Source organism: Colias eurytheme, chromosome 9, assembly GCF_061535395.1.
Source record: "Colias eurytheme isolate Ceu_HAF_F1 chromosome 9, ilColEury1 Martin Lab GWU primary, whole genome shotgun sequence".
Lineage (NCBI taxonomy): Eukaryota > Metazoa > Arthropoda > Insecta > Lepidoptera > Pieridae > Colias > Colias eurytheme.
In genome coordinates, this window is record NC_142988.1 from 9,239,048 (window position 1) to 9,260,530 (window position 21,483).

At 32.4% G+C, this 21,483-nt stretch overlaps 4 protein-coding genes across 9 annotated transcripts in view; 1 reads left to right on the forward strand and 3 right to left on the reverse strand.

Annotated features, from left to right (window-relative positions):
- The window catches only part of Syx1A (Syntaxin 1A), a 50,738-nt gene extending 46,413 nt beyond the window's left edge, over nt 1-4,325 (reverse strand). For all 6 annotated transcript variants that reach the window (XM_090105065.1, XM_090105067.1, XM_090105063.1 and 3 more), the window contains exon 1: nt 4,114-4,325. In XM_090105065.1, coding sequence (XP_089961191.1) covers nt 4,114-4,146 — 33 coding nt within the window. In that variant the 5' untranslated portion in view covers nt 4,147-4,325. The remainder of the gene's footprint in view (nt 1-4,113) is intronic.
- A 256-nt stretch (nt 4,326-4,581) lies between these two features.
- Ran (RAN, member RAS oncogene family) lies at nt 4,582-6,377 on the forward strand. Its single transcript, XM_090105738.1, has 3 exons — nt 4,582-4,689; nt 5,054-5,507; nt 5,650-6,377. The coding sequence occupies exons 2-3, from the start codon at nt 5,082-5,084 to the stop codon at nt 5,863-5,865; spliced, it is 642 nt and encodes a 213-aa protein (XP_089961864.1). The 5' UTR covers nt 4,582-4,689; nt 5,054-5,081; the 3' UTR covers nt 5,866-6,377.
- A 349-nt stretch (nt 6,378-6,726) lies between these two features.
- mEFTu1 (mitochondrial translation elongation factor Tu 1) lies at nt 6,727-9,806 on the reverse strand. The gene is made up of 7 exons (XM_090105759.1): nt 9,593-9,806; nt 9,089-9,292; nt 8,739-8,905; nt 8,241-8,484; nt 7,904-8,095; nt 7,219-7,585; nt 6,727-6,988 (listed from the first exon to the last, which is right to left on the reverse strand). Exons 1-7 carry the CDS (start codon nt 9,630-9,632, stop codon nt 6,805-6,807), a joined length of 1,398 nt encoding a protein of 465 aa, XP_089961885.1. The 5' UTR covers nt 9,633-9,806; the 3' UTR covers nt 6,727-6,804.
- A 3,062-nt stretch (nt 9,807-12,868) lies between these two features.
- On the reverse strand, nt 12,869-16,271 carry LOC149906021 (zinc finger CW-type PWWP domain protein 2 homolog). The gene is made up of 6 exons (XM_090105152.1): nt 16,174-16,271; nt 15,897-15,985; nt 15,291-15,478; nt 13,935-14,131; nt 13,050-13,602; nt 12,869-12,972 (listed from the first exon to the last, which is right to left on the reverse strand). The coding sequence occupies exons 1-6, from the start codon at nt 16,240-16,242 to the stop codon at nt 12,869-12,871; spliced, it is 1,200 nt and encodes a 399-aa protein (XP_089961278.1). The 5' UTR covers nt 16,243-16,271.
- Nucleotides 16,272-21,483: the final 5,212 nt, after the last annotated feature.

A 21,483-nucleotide genomic window follows, 5' to 3' on the forward strand; every position in this document is an offset into this window, starting at 1 on the left:
CTTAGGCTTATGCCATTTTCCAAGTGAATTTCAAAATATTGGGTCGGAAACACGATTAACACGTACTGGCTGCAACTTAGTTACCTATATGAATGTTGCATACAATTAATTGTTCGCGATTGCTCAATCGATTTGTATGTTGTCCATACTGATTTCAAAAATGTGAAAATAACGTGTGTATATTGGCTTTTCACAATTGAATTGGCGTGGAATTGTGTGCAGCTTTCGTAGTTATATAGCTGTATGAATGATTATATTATATTTTAATGTCGCAGAAATGGTGACATCTGAAAAGTATCGATAATTTTATGATATATACATTTTGGGTTGAACTAATTAAATGGGTAAACTTTACGTTTCGGTAAAAATCGAGAAAATCGTCAAAAACATGGGTTTTCTCGATTTTAGTAAAATGGGTAACTAGTGATTTTTTTCCAAGCGCCTGCACCGTAATGATGTCGAGATTAGAGATTTTTATTTCTAAATATATTTTTAACAATTTTACCACATTTGAAATAGGATTTTTTTATACCTTTGAGTCTAAATTACCTGAGCTAAGAGGGTTGACGGTATGAACATAAAAAGTTGCCATTTGCCCGAATCGTCAATGCAGTAAGATGCACCATTACAAATCAGTACGAAATATAAAATATTTATTAATAATAAAATTTTATATGCTTCATAAAATAGGTACATCTATAACGTCCCCTATACTAAAATTACACAGTAGGTACACAATGAATGAAATTTATTCAAACGTAGGGTAAGTCGGCGCGGGTCGCTCACAGTTATGTAAACCTTAATCTGTTAATACCGCTTTGACCCGAAATAAAAAAAATAAAGCATGTTTTACATTTAAATATAAATTTTGAATATCGTCCGCATATTTTATGGTAGCCAAATAGTTGATGTCGGTCCAAAGATAAATAAAAGGCTAAAGGAGGTCAAGTGATAAATTTCCTTTATGTTAAAATGTAGCCAGGCGCTTCGTAGGTCTGGATGGAGAATAATTCTTTTTGATTGTCGCTTACCTCGATTGAGACAGCTTTTACGCAAACAGACTCGCAAAACACGATGCACAATAACATTCTGCCACTAATTAACATACTCGTAATTAAGAAGAAAGTGAAAACACATTTAAAAATGTATAATTAAACATTAATCTTACACATACGCATATACTACATGCCAACCAGCAATAAATAGAATTATACTATTCATAGCTTCTACGTAATTCTCTACTGTAGTGTTATGAAAAAATATATGTAAGTGTAACTACTTAAAAAAAAACTAAGTAATTTAATGTTTTCATAATATATAAACATATATATGTACCTAAGCAAAACTTATATAGTGTATATAATGGTGTTTGCTTTTATTTTTCATGCAAAGGTTCTGCATAGCAATGAGATTACTCATGCTTACTGCTACTCATGCTAAGCTGTGATCCAAATTTTCTCTAGATTAATATCTCACAGTCAGTCACAGCTCATCATTGTCACATACACTCACTTTCATACACTGTGGATTCTATCTATTGATAGTTAGGTACATATCTGCTTATCCTTTCTTTTATGAAAACAAAGCAACATAAAGGTGATAAATAATGAATTACAGACATTGTAATCTACATGTGTCTTTCCATTTTCACACTAAAATTTCTAGTTGTAAAAATAAGTTATCACTGATCAGAGTGTGTTACATCCATACTAATATTATAAATGCGAAAGTAACTCTGTCTGTCTGTCTGTCTGTTACTCAATCATGCCTAAACTACTGAATCAATTTGCATGAAATTTGGTATGGAGATACAGTGTAAACTCTATATAACGACATTCCATTTAACGTCAAACTCCGTATAACGTCAAGATTTCTCGACTTTGGTTGGTTTATATTGTTGTCTATACAATAATACACTCCATATAGCATCACGCTCACTCTAATTAACGACCACAATAAGACATTACCAATTACTAGGAAGTAAACTACTAAGTTGCCGAAATCAATGAAAATGTAGTTGTTTACATTCTTTTTTACTGATATACCGAAGATTCTCAGAAATGCAGTCGTAGAAAAATAAAGAAAAAATTCTGCATGCTGAAGAAGATGGACGATCTGCCAAAAAATTGAAGAAACCTCAATATGAAGACCTTGATCAAGCGATGATAACATGGTTTCATAGGCAATGTCAAAATAATATTCCTGTCTCTGGACCAATCATGCAATTATCCTTTCTCTCCATTTAACGACCACTCTCTATAACGTCGAAAAATGCACGGTCCCTTAAGTGACGTTATATAGAGTTTACACTGTATTTTGATACCCGAGAAAGGACATAGGCTACTTTTTATTGCGAAATATGTACCACGGGCGGACCACTAGTAACTAATACAAAGAATAACAAAAGATATTCAATTAGGTATTAAAATTTATTTTATTTTCATAAAATTAGCAGTTTCAAGTTTTAACTAAAATTAAAAATAGATTTAATAAATATAGAGATGACATCATGCAATGTAAAAACTCAAAAGTTAATTTGGTCAGATTGTTATTATCCCATACATCATGGAACATATTTATCTTTATAAAATGAATTTTTTGGAAGAAGATTATCATAGACTAGTTAATTACTCTGGCTCTGGCTTGCAGTGGGATAAAAGTAATCATACATAATACAATTTATAAAGTTAAAGTGTACTTGTACTAAATTTTATCATGTATGTTATAAATAATTCAATCCCAAACACACATGTAACACCCAGCACATAAGGAATAAAAAGTTTACAACAAATACAAATGAATATATTTTTCACCTATGCACATTACAATACCAATGGTATGTTTGAGTGTGTGTGTACGTCTAATCTGTGGATATTGAAAAATAATAGGAATAACTTATTACTATAACCAATTGGCACTAGTAATTTGTGTGAATGGTTATTCATTATATTAGGTAGGTACAATTAATATATATATTTTTTTATTTCATTTTTTATGGAATAATAGGTCAAATATTTGAGATTATCAAATCATTTTACAGCGGAAGAAAGAATCTGTGTCTATTTCATTAATAAAGAACAAAACATACATAGACATACTAAGAAATAAATCAATATTTTAGAAAATAAGTATAATGCAACCAGCATACGGCAGCCAGCATTACCTAATGTATTTTCTTTTTGCTTTTAATTGATAAGAGATATCTCAAGCCTGTATGAATGTGTTGAGATAAATTTTAAATATAAGACATTGGCATCTTTGATATAATAGTATTAAGAGAAATTTAACATTGAATAAACTCTAAAATTGGCAAGCAAATACCTAAGACAGATAGTATAATTTATTAGTCATTTTTTACCACTTCTTATCATAGTGTGATGTCACTGACATTAAACATATTATCTTTAATTTTAAGGTTACTGTAATTGTTTTACAATAATAAAGTAGTTATGATGTAAATTTCTCAGGAAACAATACAAGTTTCAAAGATTTGCATAATTATGAATATTTAAAAACTTGCATAGTTTAAATGTTACTAATAAAATACTCTACCTGACTTGAACATAGGAATGTTAGTCAAAAACTTTACAAATGAATTGAATTGATGTTATGTGCTAGAAAAATAAAATCCAAATATCAATCTAAATACATTAAGTATTCCAGTAAAATGGCAATTATTCTTATCTAAGGTTCCTTAAACTTTTCATTGCCACTTAGAAATGATGTGCAAATAATTATGCCATTATCGAGGTTACATGCCAATTGCCAATGTTTTCTAATGAGTCAAGCAAGTAACTACTGCAAGGTTTTACATCAGGGCTCAGGCTTAGATCGATGTCAGCAAAGTAGGCGTTTTTGGGGAAAACCATTGAATGCAACAACTTGTCTCACTCCAACTACAGACCGATTAGACTCATTCAGCTAAGGGTTTACGGGTGGGGCGACTAAATTGTCTGATAGGAATATGTAGAACTGTACGTTTTATTAGAGAAATGCTTTTCTAATAAGCGATCTGCAGTGGGGTGCATAGATTCAATGCTAGCTCTTTGTGAGTTCGAGGTCACCAGAAAACGATTGGTTATATAGGACTTGCCAAAGTAAAACACGGCTTACCGCTTGTAGCGCCGCTAACCTGTCCTTCGTCATCCTTTACAGAAAATCACACACCAAATAAAGGTTTTATCTTATTACACAATCCCATTCACAGATATTTTCTTAACAAACGTCACAAAACTAAAGGACACGAACACTAGTTCACTTCACTCAAAAAATCGATACAACGAACGAACGAAACTTCCATCCGTCACTGAAGAGAATTTTCACAATTTTACAGATGGCGCAACTTGACTTGAAATTATGACGTCAGGGTTGCGGATGTCGGTAAAACAGTACGAGGAGAAATATATTTAACTACTCTTTAAAATAATTTTCATCAATATAGTATAAAAGATAAATTTAAAAACTTTAAAAAATTTATTATACCGATATCAAGTAAATTAGATTTTTTTAAATACAACTTTTGCTCTCATAATAATAAAATTCAAAAGAAAAGAGATCCGTTATTGACTTCTACTGTCATTGCGCCTGTCGATGTCAGTTAATTCTTCCGTTTAGTCTAGTGACGCCATTGTGAGCCGTAACGACTTTCAAGACCACGGAGTTAAATCTTAAATTTCTTAGTTAATCTTGGTAAATAGTGTTTTCACATACTGTAGTTTAATTCTGTGATAGTTATTCTTTCGTGCTGTTTATATATTTTTGTGAAACGTACCGTATTTTAAGTGTTATTTCATCCATTGTTCGGTACCATCAAGCTAAATTCCTGTGATGATAAATGAGCGCCATTTGATTAAAAACTTAAAACAAATTTAACTTGTCAGTTATACTACATTTCTATTATAATAAAGTTTGCCTTTCTTTCATGAGTTTTATATTGGCAAAATAGAATTTACGACTCTTTAGTAAACAATGATAATATTCACCGAAACGAACTCTGTCTATACGTCATGCTTTCGAGTTAACATTTGTATTTATTTTACGTTTATATTTACAGGTAAAGAGACACAGAAAAAGCTTTAAAAATGGCAGATGATATGCCCACATTCAAATGCGTGCTCGTCGGAGATGGTGGTACTGGAAAAACTACATTTGTAAAAAGACACTTGACTGGAGAGTTCGAGAAACGATATGTCGCCACACTTGGTGTTGAAGTACATCCTTTAGTGTTCCACACAAACAGAGGCCCCATTAGATTTAATGTTTGGGATACAGCTGGTCAGGAAAAGTTTGGAGGACTCAGAGATGGTTATTATATTCAAGGACAATGTGCTATCATTATGTTCGATGTAACCTCTCGAGTAACGTACAAAAATGTACCAAACTGGCACAGAGATTTGGTCAGAGTATGTGAAGGCATACCTATTGTATTATGTGGTAACAAAGTAGACATCAAGGACAGAAAAGTCAAAGCCAAGACCATTGTTTTCCACAGGAAAAAGAACTTACAGGTACTTATTTTGATGATTTCTTTTCTAAATTTGATGATTCATACATTTCACAATATGCATTTATATTCAAACCACTTTCATGCTTGATTTTAGCAAATATTTTTGAGATTGATCCTGATTACTAAATAAAATTCTTTTACAGTACTATGACATCTCTGCAAAGTCAAACTACAACTTCGAGAAACCTTTCCTCTGGCTGGCAAGGAAGTTAATTGGTGATGGTAACTTAGAATTTGTTGCTATGCCCGCTCTTGTGCCACCAGAAGTCACAATGGACCCACAATGGCAGAACCAAATTGAAAAAGATCTCAAGGAGGCACAGGACACTGCATTGCCCGAGGAAGATGAAGACTTGTAAATAATGAAGAATTCATAAAACCCAGTGCCCTTTAAATGTGATTAAAAGTGCATGCAGGCTTACAAGTACATGCTATGTTTTTACAAATTCATTCCATTAGGTTTCAGTCCATCAAAATCTAACTTTTGAATTTCTCAGCCAGTTAACATACATACAATGTAATCATTACATGTCATCTTTATATCCTGATCTGTAATAATTTAAAATTTTTCTTTCCTATTTTTTAATTGTATTTTATAGTATTAATTTAATAAATACATCTTAGGTAAATGAGCTTTTTATTGAAGCTAAGAGTGATGCCAGCGTCTTAAGTACTGCATTTGTAAACAGTGAAATTAGTTATTAATGGCAAATGTGTAATTTCTAAAATGTAACTTACATGATATTGGATTGTACATCTATCTATTGTAACAAATTTGTTTTTCAAATATCCTTTTTTTTGTTACGTTTATGAATGACAATATTTCACTGAAAAATTGTGGTGATACTTTTTCAATAAAGTTGTAAAAATACTTGTTGTTTTATTATTTTTTTTTTCTGATCATATTATTCATACAGACCACAAGAGTAAGATTTTTATGGGGCTTATCTTAGTTTCAAATATTCAAAAAGTGGAGATTGGTATACCCAAACCTCATTATACATGCAATTAGATGTGAAACTCGGTAGCAATTGAAACTTATATAATTGAACCATAATTTTCATATCTACAATGCAACTATGTAAGGCTGAAGGCATTACCTAACAATAAAGTATGATTTATCCTTAGGTTTAAAAGTAAATTATATTTGTCGTATTTTGGTGTGCCCAGTGCCAGCAAAAATTGTGTTTTATGGTGATATTAAAATTAATGTAACAACAGTATTTTCAATTCTTTATTTTTAAATGCGAACAATACAATAAACTACATTCCTATTCTTATAATTATTATAATATAATTCACTTCTTCGCGGCCGCCTTTTCCCTCGCCTTCTTTCCTTCCAACAGTTTGAGTCTCTCATCTTCGGATAAATCTTTGTTTATCTTTGTAATTACACCAGTTCCCAGAGTAATGTCTCCAAGACGCAAAGTAAATCTTTGTCCTGTTTCACATACCATTGGCTTCAAAAGTCTCAACTGCAAGCTGTGGAAAATAAGAAAAATATTGAAATAACATTTTATGATCGTTGATTGATTTGTAATAGGTTTATGCAATGAAAATATAAAATATTCTTTTAAAATCAACTCATTTAAGTTTTAGCATTATGGAGAATAAATTTTGTGTTTTACATCTTATCATGTATGTCATCAAATTAGGTTTCCTTATATTTTAAAAACAATTGTAATTACAAAATAATTTATCAATATGCTTACGTTGCATCTTCTCCAGGCATGACCATTTCCTTTTGAGGAATGGTAACTTGAGTAGCGCAATCCCATGTCATGGAGAACATCTGAAGCTGAATGAACGAAGTGAACGGTTTGGCACGGCCACCTTCCTCCTTACTCAATATATACACAGCGGCTTCAATGTTGTCATGGGCCTTGACAGTTCCAGGTTTGGCCATAACCATACCACGTCTGATCTGTTCTCTCTTGATGGCACGCACCAAAGCACCAAGCTGATCACCAGCCTGAGCTTCATCCAAGGTCTTGTGGAACATCTCGACTCCAGTTACAGTGGTCTTCATAATTTTGCCGTGTCCAACTATTTCACATTCTGTACCCTTTTTGAGCACACCTGTAGGAAACAAAGAGGTTTTTTTATTTAAAAATGTACTGGAACATGCAACATTAATGATAATGAATTTATTTTTTATTTTTATTGAACAAAGATTCTAAATCTATACTAATAATATAAAGCTGAAGAGTTTGTTTGTTTGAACGCGCTAATCTCAGGAACTACTGGTCCGATTTGAAAAATTCTTTCGGTGTTAGATAACCCATTTATCGAGGAAGGCTATAGGCTATATATCATCACGCTAAGACTAACAGGAGCAATGCGGGTGAAACCGCGGGGAACAGCTAGTGTAAAATAAAAAACTTAAAAGCAACAAACCTCTATGTAAACGGCCTGTAATAACAGTACCACGTCCAGGAATCGAGTGAACTGATTCAACAGGCATGAGGAAGGGCTTGTCAAGCTCACGAACTGGTGTAGGAATAAATGCGTCTACTTCTTCGAGAAGTTTAGAAATTGCATCAGCTCCCATCTCTGGACTCTTTCCTTCCAAGGCACATAAAGCTGATCCTATAAACAATAATGAAAATTTAGTTCATTCTTGTTTCTATAAGTTGATTGCAAAAAATCTATTTATACAATTTTTTTTTATCCACGAGAACATACATAAAATCAACAATTTTTGTTTTATCATATTTTCAATGTACATACAGACCTTTAATAACAGGTACTTTGTCTCCGTCATATCCCATTTCAGTCATCAGTTCACGAATTTCCATTTCCACAAGCTCCACCATTTCTTGATCAGCAGCATCAACTTTATTAATGAATACTACAACATGTTGGATTCCAATTTGTTTGGCAAGCAATAAATGTTCCCTTGTTTGTGGCATCACACCGTCTGTTGCAGCAACTACAAGAATCGCGCCATCCATTTGTGCTGTACCAGTGATCATATTCTGAAATAAAGAAAAAAATTGTTTAATTATTTGTTTTCAATGTAAGTATTTATAAATAGTATGTTCTGTTGGTTGAAATGCTCAATCTATTAACTCTATCCTGTGCTGTTCTAACCAATTCAAATAGTTATCTTTTCAAATATATTTATATTAATAACTCAGGCCCCGGAATCACAGACACAATAGAAAATCTATTGTGTCGTGGACCAATCGGGCCGTTCGAGGCTCAATGGGTTAAAGAGCAACTGTTTTACCTTGATGTAGTCAGCGTGACCAGGACAGTCAGTGTGCCCATAATGCCTCTGTTCAGTTTGATATTCAACATGGGCAACATTGATTGTGATTCCACGAGCCTTCTCCTCAGGAGCATTGTCAATATCGGAATATCCTTTAGACTGAGCTAGATTACGGTCTGATAATACTGAAAGAAGAATGATAATTGCAAGGTCAGCTTAAAATTTTTATGCTTATTTCAAAATTCAATATCAACTGCTTAAAATATTAATAAAATTTTGTTTAAATTGGGAAACAATTATAATTAACATCAAAATAGCAATACATTTTGTTATAAAAATATGGTGCAATCTATGTTTTTAAAATTTACCTTTGGTGATTGCTGCTGTTAGTGTTGTCTTTCCATGATCAACATGCCCAATGGTTCCAACATTACAATGTGGTTTATTCCTTTCAAAAACCTGCTTCTCTGCATAGTTCCTCCTTAATATAATACTAAGAGGAGAAAGCGCAGGTGTGACCGAAGCAACACGAACATTAGAGCAATGGCTCTGCTTTAAGAGGACTTTAAGAGCTGCAAATTAAGTTTTAATATTACATTTAAGACTAATTTTTCCATGCTTAATTAATATTTTTCATTTATCTTATGAATTAATATTCATTGTTAAATATAATATCATAACTATTGATAAATTGTATTTATGAGGTTACTTTGATACTTTACATAATACTTGAGGTAGATAGAAGAAGCAGTGAAATTATTGTTGTATTTATTTATACTATTCTTAAATTACTTTAAATAGTTTATATGGAAACAAAATTAAGACTGAATATGTAAGGAATACGTGCAATAAATTTAATCTCATAGAATTACCTGGGTTAACCAAACTTTTAGCGAATGATATTGTAGTCATTGTTATGCCCCAAAACAACGTGGGGAAACTCTTGAATGAATTTATTAACTGTAGTAATTATTCAAAACCTTATACCGATAAAACTATGGCTATTTTAATAGCAAAATCAATAATTATTTTATCACACTGTGCCCTGATTTTATGAAATTTAACTTGGTGTTGCCACAAGTGATAAATTTCTTCACAAGTAATATAACTTGCCAGTTGCCACTATTAATTATCTGTGATTAATTCCTTCAATAATAAATTATATTTTTTTGTATGGGATAATGGGAAAATCGTGGGATAATCTAATTTTACATCTTTGTTATTGCATATTTTAGCATATATATCTATAATATAAAAATGAATCCCAAAATGTGTTGGTAAGCGCATAACTTGAGAACGGCTGAAAAGATTTCGATAATTCTTGTTTTATTATATCCCTTGAAGTACGAGGATGGTTCTTATGTAGAGAAAACGTAAATATGTACCACGGGCGAAGCCGGGGCGGACCGCTAGTTATTTATATATTTATCGAAATAGCATTGTGTTTCACTAAACAGTCAACACATTTCATATACAGGGTGTAATCGAGTGTGCACAGGCGATTATTCCGTAACTATTGCAGATATCAAAAAACTTTATACTGATATCGAATGCCCTTTGCCCTAATGAGTAAAATGACATTAACTTAGGGCGTATTCAGAAAGAAAGCTTGAAACTTATAAGCGCTTATCGGCGCTTGTCATGTTCATATATTTTCCTGCGCGGGTTACCAGCACTGACAGGAAAATATATGAACATGACAAGCGCCGATAAGCGCTTATAAGTTTCAAGCTTTCTTTCTGAATACGCCCAAGTTACATTAACAATAACTTTTTAAAAATAAAACGGGAAATATCCAAAAATTTTACATCAAACATACATTTAGTATGAGTTATGACTATCCTTTACAGTTTACACATAATATTATGTACACAAAATTTTTCATATTACATGTATAGTACGACATAAAAGAGATGAAATTAATTATTTTGGAACTAATTCGTTTTTCATTACCTGGCAACCCTGAATTGGCAATGTAGTAGACATGCGCAAAACAGTACGTCAAATAGTAATGCAACATCACGCATCTCTTCCACGGAAGTGATATTACTCCGTAACATCACACATTACCCGATCGATTTTTAATGAAATGATGACCAAGTAATGTTGAAGGTGATATGTGAAGTATTACAGATCATATTGAAAAATAGCAATAATAACTGCAATACTTATTAGTTATTACATATCGTAAAATTACAATTTAAGTAAATATTTAAAAAATGTAGTTGATTTTCCTTCATACTTGGCCGAACGTTGCCGAAGTGATGAGTGATGCGAGTGATGTTTGTAACTGATGCGTAATGCGTGATGTTGCATTACGTGTCAAAGTGATATTACTTTTGTACTATTACACGCATTACCTACCCATGTCTACAATGTAGCTGACAGCTGTCAAGTTGAATAAAAATTTGTTGATTTTTTCGTGAAGTGGAGAATTATTGAGATAAAATTGTTATTTAGAACAAGAAATTTAAATAAAAAAGGAGACATTACGAAAAAGGTTAAACGTAGCGGTGTCCGTAATGTGGTGTATAAAGTTTTTATTCGGTGTTTGTCCGAATTTCAAGCTGGAAATTTATTGACTGATTTGGAAAACGTTTACAAACGTACAGCAGAATATACCGGTGAGATTCCATTTATTTTTGCTCAGTACTACGTAAAATAGAATATTCCATTAGTGACGAGTGTTTAATGTATGTATGTATGGCGATTATTACGTTTTCGCAATTTAATTTGAGGTTATTTGTATGTAAACAAAAACTAGTTTTTATAGTGCGACCAGCACAATTTGAGTCAAGAAGTTATATCCAATCCAACCAGCCTCAAATAAAGTACCTAGTTTAGATTTTACTACATAGTATATTGATAACTGTTTTCATACAGCTATCTATCTATTAATCAATCAAACCATAAGAAAAAAATCATATTTACTGTATCATATTTACAGATACTGAAGATGCCCCGTACCCTCTTGCCAGTACTTCGAAACAGAGTGATGATCAGTCCTTTGAAGGAGTAGAATATTTAGATTTTGATGAATTATATTAATCTACAAAATTTATCTACAAAAAAAATAAAAATATGTGGTTTTCAAATCGCCTTGTTTTTTTCTACCCGACGGACCCAGAAAGAGGGTAATGTGTTTGAGCTGCATGTATGCTTGTTTGTTTGTATGTTTGTTTCTTTGTGCGCCTCTGCAGTCTAAACACTTGACCGATTTTTATAAAATAACTAATTCCAAATACATTCAAGTAAAATTTGACCTAGGTAGGTTAATTAAAATACTAATGTATTTTTGTCTTAAATTACACTATTGCTACAATGAAACAATTATAACGGTTTAAATCGCGGTATTTATTTTAGACTAGCGGTCCGCCCCGGCTTCGCCCGTGGTACATATTTACGTTTTCTCTACATAAAAACCATCCTCGTACTTCAAGGAATATAATAAAAAAAGAATTATCGAAATCGGTTCAGCCGTTCTCGAGTTATGCGCTTACCAACACATTTTGCGATTCATTTTTATATATAAGAAGATTATATTATATAGATTTTTGGATTTTTATTCTATAGTATCAAGATCGCTTGCGTCGCAGTATCAGTGTTGCTATATGAGCGACGGTGGCGCCCTCATTTATTTTCATCTCTTTTGTGTCGCACTGTATATCATGTAATATCATCGCCTGTGAACACTACTCTGTATAACCTACTCTATCTACCTACTAGGTATAATGCTATTTTTTTTTCGTCTTCAAGTGGATTGGAGTATGGTTAATTTAAAAAGAAATTGACCAGTAGGAGCTGTGAACACCGAGTAACTTTTAAAGAATTGAAAAACTAATACGTAAATGGTGAACACGGTTAAAATTATTAAACATATCAAAACAAAATAATAGTCAAATAAATAAAAATGAATTCTTACTCATAAACATTATATTCTAGTACAACAGTTAAGTATCATATTAAATACATAGTTACAAAGACAAAGTAGGTGCCTACAAATTTCAAATAAAAAACATCATTTTGTTACTGAAAAATATGTAAAAATTTCAATCTGTACATGAAATGTACCTAAATACATGGAAAAAAAATACTTTTATTACAGACAAGAGTTGCAAAAAAGTAACAAAAAAAAATATCTAAAGATATTAAAAATCAAAATCATCACTGTGCGGTGAATTAGTATTATTTTCAGTATACATAGTATCTACTTCAGGAGTCCCGTTCTCGAAGTGAAGTGAAGTAGTCGAATCTGTGAAAATATTAATTAATTATGAGAAATATATTATTATTTTATGTCCCATGAAAAGAGAGATTAAATCATCATACTTTTGTTTTGAAGTTGATTTTCGGTAGTCATTTCCTTAGTTTGGTCATCTTTATCAGTACCAACTTGAACAATCAACGAGGCATCTTTATTTATTTTATCTGCCTGTACATCAATAAAAGAAGTGTCGTCATTCTTAGTATCGTCGATCGTTTTCTTTGATCCAACGATATTGACGTTTTCTTTTATCATATCCTCTTTATTTTCATTAAGAGTACCTTCGTCCGATTCGAAAAAATCTTGTGGTAAATCTACATCATATTTTCTTTTCAGATGTCGTCGGTACTTTTGGGCATCCTTTTTATTTATTTTTTTGGGACTAACAATTGGACCTTTATAGCGGTTTATAAAGCTGTATTTCTGTAAACGTTCCGTGAGCGATAATTTTTCAGCATCTTCGCACTGCGCTATAGACACTTCCAAGCGTTTTTTGTAGGCATTTTTTTTCAGAGATGTTTTTAAAATATTTCTATTTGGTCCATAGGGTTTGAGTTGGTTTGGAGCTAACCACGCTCTTGTTGCATCAGTGTCGAAGAACACAACATTGTAATGTGTCTGTAAGAAGGAATATAATATATTTGATAGTTTAGAAAAAATATGTTAGGTTATTGCAAAGAATAATTATTTAAAAAAACGGGGAAAATATATCTATACTAATATTATAAAGCTGAAGAGTTTGTTTGTTTGTTCGATTGTTTGTTTGAACGCGCTAATCTCGGGAACTACTGGTCCGATTTGAAAAATTTTTTCGGTGTTAGAAAGCTCATTTATCGAGGAAGGCTATAGGCTATATATCATCACGCCTCACCAACAGGAGAGGAGCTACGGGGGTGAAACCGCGCAGAGCAGCTAGTAACTAATATATTTGAACACAGATGTATACAAACTGGTATATCAGAAAATCCGTCTAGCCAATAATATTGTTCAGTATCGGGACAATCGTCGACCATAGCGGGCCACCAGGGCCAGCCGGGCAGCCGCGCCAACACCAGCGAGCCAGCCGCATATTCACTGTGTATGAGGTCTTCTTCGTCGTGTAAGTGTATGGGGATCTCGGGGATTGAACAATCTGACATTTTTGTATCTGTGGACGGAATTAGGTTTTTTTTTGAAGTGAAAACTTCTTTAGCGGCGTTGAGCACTTTTTCTGTAATGGGTATAAAATCAACTCGCGTCAGGACACGCGACCTGATCGAAAAAGCGTAAGACGGATACCATTCCAAAATATCAAACATGATCAACGTTGATAATCAAGTTTTCACTTCTGCCGGCACTCCCGGAATGCAACCCGTCTTTTTTTCAATTAATAAGTATTATCGCTGACGCTGTGGTAGTTTGGTCTATGAGTGTAGATTATAATAGGTATATATCGTAGTTTTATAAATGTAATGTCACATCGCTACTATCTTAACTAATATTACAAATGCGAAAGTAATTGTGCTAGTCTAGTCTAGCTGTCTCTACCTCACGCCTATAAAACAGCTGAACTGATTTTGATTAAAATTTAAATCTATACTAATATTATAAAGCTGAAGAGTTTGTTTGTTTGTTTGAACGCGCTAATCTCGGGAACTACTGGTCCAATTTGAAAAATTCTTTCGGTGTTAGATAGCTCATTTATCGAGGAAGGCTGTAGGCTATACAGGATGTCCCACTGTTGGTATACTAAGCTCAAAGGAGGTTATAGTTTTGCATACGCTGAGTACGTAAAAAATACTTATAAAATTCCAGACGCATTTTTTTTTCAAATAGATGAATTCTTAAAACTCTATGTGAACACCCATAACAGGCAACCCGCCCAACTTTACCACCAGCACGTGACCTATCGTTTAAGATTATGTTTTCATAGACAAAATGCCCACATTAGAAAAGCGGTATATGCCGGCTGCGCGAAGCTAGAGATGAAAACATGGATTTTCAGGAAAAAATTAGCAAAAATTTTTTGACGTAATTTTGTTGTTTAAGTATTTTTTACGTGATCAGTGTATGCAAAACTACAAGTCCTTTCGCGCTTAGTATACCAATAGTGGGACACCCTGTATAATATCATCACGCTACGACCAACGGGAGAGTCACGGGGGTGAAACCGCGCGGAGCTGCTAGTCAGATATAAAGATGAGACTTCAGAAAATATAGCATACGATTTATGTCGAAAACTTACGAAAACTATGTGGGTTTTTGTGAGGGCAAAACCGCAAGCATAAAGTTATTTTCTCATATCTTATTGCTTAGTTCTTACTAACCTGGGTTCATTTTACAATACCACTTCTTCGGAAGCTCGTATCTTTCGAGAATGTGAGGTAGATACCGCCATTTGTCACAAGTGTCGCATTGCGCCCAAAGACCAGAGGAACGACGTTTCTGTAGCCATTGCAGCTTTTGTAGCTGAGTAATATTATCTGGTGGCTGACTTAGAACTTCCTTGTACCCTCTAAAAGCCATTCAATATATGATATTGTGTAGAAGAATGTTACATGAAACTTATAATTGCATTTGATTTCATTTTGGTAAATTCTCTTAGGTACTTCTTTATTTCAAATGGATATAATTATGCAGGTACCTATTTAACTTTTAAACATAACCATCACAAACATATTTCTAAATGTACAAAAAATTATATTTTAAGGACCTATTTTGAATACAATGTCTAGTTCACCGGGGGAACTGCGAATGTTGGTGAAGATAATATGCAGGTTTGATATAGCGACCATATATTTTTAATCAACCACTAACCAAGTTTATTTCTATTAATTTAACATTATTGGATTTACCCCGATGCACCATAAACATATTTTTAAGAAAAGTCATTTTGGTTCTAGAATAAATGTAATTAAAATAAAACTTCGTACCTGTTAATATCGTTTCGACTTTTACTGTTATCTAAATCGTTTTCAAATGTTACAGTATTCTTTTTACCCTTTTCTTTTCCGGAATGCATCTTCGTATATGAAAATATTTTTTTAGATAAAAGTTGGTACAGATGGTATGCAATAATAATATATGACACGTTTAATATGTGAGGTAGAAATAAATTAGTAACTAACTTCATTAAAGCATGAACAATTGAAATGTGCAATGATTTTGTATTAAGTATTTATTACTTACAATATTTAATTTAAAAGTTACCTGAGGTTGACGAGCATTTTCAGCAGGCTCGCATGCTTTTTCCATTGGTAATTGAACTTCTTCCATCATTGTTATAACTAAAAATTATTTTTCTTCTACCTTTACGACTTGATGCAGGTAAAACAGCTACCTCCTATTTCAAATTAATGTGCTTTGATACAAAGAAATAAAAGGCGTTTCCCACCAAAATTTAAATTTAGAAGTATGGTAAATGTTGCTTTCGCTTAAATTAAATTTAAATTTATACAAAACAACTTACGGCTCATTAAATTATAAGAATTTAATATTAACAATTAGAATTATTATGGACATAAAATAATAAATTATTTAAATTTTTATTATATCGTTATAATATTTTAAATTTGAATAAAATCTAAAACTAAAAACCAATTTCTTTTTGTTAATAAAATAGAATTTAATACAACTTAATGTTTACTAAGTTTTTACTCTTGAATAACTTTCATTTTATCTGTGATTACGATGATTTCCGATATATTATCATAATTAAGACCAGTGCAAACTTAGCACCCCATCAATGGAATTTTGGGTCGAAAATGACCTTGATCGTTAGGTCCCCGTTAGGTCCTTTAAGGTCCCACAATTTTTTCGTTAGGTCCCCTTTAGTTTTTTTTTAAATAATTTTTTAAATTTTAGGTATAAAAAAAAATGCACTTTAGCACCCCATCCATAGAATTTTGGGTCAAAAATGACCTCAATCGATAGGTCTCCGTTAGGTCCTATAAGGTCCCACAATTTTTTCGTTAGGTCCCCTTTAGTTTTTTTTTAAATAATTTTTTTTTAATTTTAGGTATAAAAAAGTTACACTTTAGCACCCCATCCATAGCAAAATTGGCAAATTTTATCAAAATCGTATTCTTTACCGTTAGGTCCGTATGGGCTCATCATTGAAATTGTTGAATTATTTATTTTATTAAAATTATAAAATAATAAAAACCTGCGCATGCGCCTTAGAGCATTAAGGCATGCGCACATCATACATAAACAGCGCGAAATTTAAAATGGTATCGTTTCATTTATTAAATAAATCTATTGTTCTGAGAGTGCTTATTTATTAAAAACCTACTTTTCAACCTAGAATTAAAATAACCTGGTATTAGTGTCAATCTATGGTGTCAATATATTTTTTGTAGCGGCCACAGGGCCACACTACGGTCGAGGTATAGATTCGGAAAGAATAACATGCAACAAATCATTAATTTGATTCGGGATGACCTTCGCGTGGACACTCGAGGGGGCGGTATTCCAGTGGAACTGCAAGTGATGGCAGTTATTCGATATTGGGGCCGGCATGAGGTAGATGTGACTTGTGCTCTAGTTTTGGATATATACAATAGAAAAGCCTGTATAACGATCTATTACATTACAGATCCAAGAAGATTGTGCTGACATTCACAGAATGAGTCAACAGACACTTTCCCGTTTGTCCCGAAATGTTGCTATTGCGTTAGCTTCTAAAAGTTCGCGTTATATTAATATGCCGTCGAACTCAACCGAGGAAGCCAAAGCAATTAGGAAATTTGAGGCCATAATATGCGGGATGAAGCGTATCATTGGTGCAATAGATTGCACTCATATTAAGATACGCAAAGTGAGTGGAGAGGCTGGACAGTACTATGTTAATAGGAAGGGACATTACTCCATTAACACTCAAGTATGAACATTGTACAATAACATTTTAGTTTGATCATAGTGTATTTAAAGTAATAAATTTTCATTGTTATGTGTGCTATTATGTGTTTCTAATTTATAATAATATTGATGACAATAATTACAGGTAGTATGTGACTCTGACCTTAAAATCTGCGATATTGTGTGTCACTGGAGAGGAAGTACACATGATTCCCGCATATATAGAGAAAGCTCAATAAAGCGGAGGTTTGAGGAGAATGAATTTCATGGGAAGCTGATTGGAGATAGCGGGTATCCTTGTACTTCGCATCTTCTAACACCAATATTAAGACCAAGGACACAGGCAGAAGAAAGGTACAACCTGAGTCACATACGAACGAGGAATACTGTAGAGCGTTGCTTTGGGGTGTGGAAGCAAAGATTCCGCATACTCAACGAAACAATGCGAGGGTCTCTGCAAGTGATCAAGACCACTATTGCTGCTTGTGCAGTTTTGCACAATTTAGCAATACTCTTTAATGAGTCTATTTTAAATCAAGGTATTTGTGCAAACTAATATGTAAACAAAGTATATTTAATAATGCCAATACATAAAAAATAAGCATATTTTAATTCTTTATTTTGTATTTTTCTAGATCCTTCAGGCCTTGAAAATCAATTATTAATCGATCCAACTATCCCTGATAATATAGAAGATGAAGACGAAAATATAAACAGGGCCATTTATATTGAAACTTATTTTAATCAATAAAAACCATATTTTATTATTTTTCAAAATTTATTTTTTTTAAATATTCCTCCTCTAATGCAAGTATTTGGAGCTTCTTCTCGTGAAGCTCCCTCTCTTGTTCTATTCTTAATAGGTGAAGCTCCCTCTCTTGCTCTATTCTTAATAGATGCAACTCTTGTTGTTGCTTCATTAATTCCTCCCTGCTTTTTTTTGCAAGGAGGAATAATTGATGCTCGTAATTGGAATTTGATTTCCCACTGTAAAAATAACATAAACATTAAACATTATTTCACATAAATCACAGCTGAACAATAAGCACAGGAAATTTCATGAAATTCTATTTTCAACATTACATACTTACGTTTTTTTTGGTTTAGCTTTGAAAATATGATGTGTAGGATTTATACGTGGCAATTCAGTGGAGAAATTTGGCAATTCAGGCTAAAAATAAAAAAATAATAATTATTTTAAAATAATATAAATTTTATTTATAATACTGATATTTTTGTATAACATAACTGATAAAAATATTATACAAATTATTATATAATATGATTACCTATGCATGTGCAGTGCTTTCATCATTTTCATTCAATTTCAATGTATCATCAGCAGACTCCTTAGTAACTTCCTATAAATATATAAAATATAATTACTCAATCTCACAATAAAAAACTATATATGCATAGCGCTATTATCCCTTAATGGATATTCCAAATTAAGGAATAATAGCAGTAGAAAATGTAAAAAATATAAACCTGTTGGCCATGTGTTGCATCGCTATCGAAAGGATTGTTATCAACCACAAACTCATTAGGAAGAGCTGCTATAAGCTCTTGATCTTCAGGCGGAGGACTTGGTGGCGGAGGTCCCCCGCCTGTCATGTTTCTTGCCGTTCTCAATTTGTGTTCCGAAGCCTTAGCTTTCTTCAAATTCCTCCACTGATTTTGTATTTGGCTTAAGTCCCTTTTATGGAGTGAAATGATATTATAACTGAAATATAAATACAATAATAATGTTATTACACTGTAACAATTTATTAAATACAAGAAACTGTTAGAATAAGTAAAACTAAAATAACCAAGACAAAACATCTTCCCATGCAAGTTTTTTTGCTGTATTTGTATTAGTCGACGTATCCTTATTCTCTAATATAATATGTGCTCGCTCGAGCACTAATTATTTTCGAAGCACTTTCTAAAGAGCAATATATATTTATTAATAAGCATTAAAACATGTAAGGAAATAAGTACATTCTATTAGATTTCTTGTGTACATTACGTACCTTATCCTCCTCACTCCAATTCGTCGAACGAGAACGTTTATTGATCATTGAACTCATTTTAAATTAAAACTGAATTTGAATTTATCAAAAATCTCAAATCTGTACAAATGTTTGAAATTTGAAAGTTATCAATATCCTGTCAGTTAAACGTCATACAAAATAAAGTCTACCATTCATATTTGTCAAAAAGTACATTTTTAGTCAAGTTTTACGTGAATAGCGGGTTTTATTTCGATAATGTTACTAGAAAAAAATACATATATTGACGTAACTTAGTTGAGAGACTGCTGAGATAGGTTTATAAGTACCTAAGATTATTTTAATCATTGTTTAAGGAGTTGAGAGTTATTTAACTGAGAGGTGTTTATGCAACAGATCAGTCAGTTTTTATAAGTAAGGCTGGTAATTTTTTACGACATCACATTAGAAACCTCAAAAATAGCAGTACTTCTCCACTATTTAATGGATGTTATTATACATATAAACCTTCCTCTTGAATCACTCTATCTATTAAAAGAAACTGCATCAAAATCCGTTGCGTAGTTTCAAAGATTTAAGCGTACAAAGGGACATAGGGACAGAGAAAGCGACTTTGTTTTATACTATGTATAATATAATAATGATAGTGATAGCACAGTATTACAATATTATTTCCTACAGTAAGGAAACGCCTTTGATGTCGCGCGATGCCGCCGCCAGCGTAGGTACTTACGCTGCCACACGAAAATACGCTAGGGTTGCAACAAATGGGAAATAAAACAATTGTGATTATTAATATTATGATGAAATCATTTATTCATATGTACATTCAAAATAATTGCGATTATTAAATCTGATGTAATCATTTGTTCATAAATATATAATTACAGATATTGCACTGCTAAATATTATTTACGTGGACACTTTATTTTTGGATGTTCTTAATTGTATATTATACCATTTAAGAAGTAATGCATTCGCATTGGGATGTACAATCTGATTAGAAAATAATGAGGACAACATATACATAGCTTTGATTTTAATTCAACAGATACAATTATTAATACAATCTTTCTGAAATATTGTTTCCTTCTGGGATTTCAATGTAGATTTACATCCGTAAACGGAACAGTTTTTGCGCGCCATAATAGAATATGTAAGTACCTATGTATAATAAAATTATTACACAAAAAATACGACTGCGTCGTCCTTTCGCGATAGTTAATGCAAACTCAGCGTGATTGCATTAAGCGGCCCGCGTCGCCCGACCCCCCGCCAGTTCCCCTCCGTTTCTCTGCACAAGTACATTCGTCGCCATACTGTAGGAAATATGGTGATACTGTGGTGATAGTCCGGCTAACGAAAGATAAGACTGGAAAAGGCGGCAAATTCAAAAAATCATCATATTAAGGTAACCTAATGGTAACTTAGGTTATAGTTGGAAATAAAGTTTTGATACTTTAATTTATTATTACGAGCTTTGTTTTTTTGAGAGATTAACAACCTCTACAAACTCTTCATCTATATAATATTATATATATGTAATCTGGTACAGTTATCTGATACAGATAAAAAAAAGAACAGCTAGTGAAAGTAATAAAAAACATAATAAAATACAATTAAATTTTGTTTAATCAATATAATCATATTAAATCTAAAAGCCGCG

Coding starts and splice junctions, on each gene's coding strand:
- Ran (XM_090105738.1), top strand. CDS start 5,082: ATGGCAGATGATATGCCCACATTCAAATGCGTGCTCGTCGGAGATGGT. Junction 5,508..5,649: donor ACAGGAAAAAGAACTTACAG/GTACTTATTTTG, acceptor ATTCTTTTACAG/TACTATGACATCTCTGCAAA.
- mEFTu1 (XM_090105759.1), bottom strand. CDS start 9,632: ATGACTACAATATCATTCGCTAAAAGTTTGGTTAACCCAG. Junction 8,906..9,088: donor AACAGCAGCAATCACCAAAG/GTAAATTTTAAA, acceptor TTCTTCTTTCAG/TATTATCAGACCGTAATCTA. Junction 7,586..7,903: donor TACAGGCCGTTTACATAGAG/GTTTGTTGCTTT, acceptor TGTTTCCTACAG/GTGTGCTCAAAAAGGGTACA.
- LOC149906021 (XM_090105152.1), bottom strand. CDS start 16,242: ATGATGGAAGAAGTTCAATTACCAATGGAAAAAGCATGCGAGCCTGCT. Junction 15,986..16,173: donor AAAATGCTCGTCAACCTCAG/GTAACTTTTAAA, acceptor TCATATACGAAG/ATGCATTCCGGAAAAGAAAA. Junction 15,479..15,896: donor AGTCGAAACGATATTAACAG/GTACGAAGTTTT, acceptor AATGGCTTTTAG/AGGGTACAAGGAAGTTCTAA.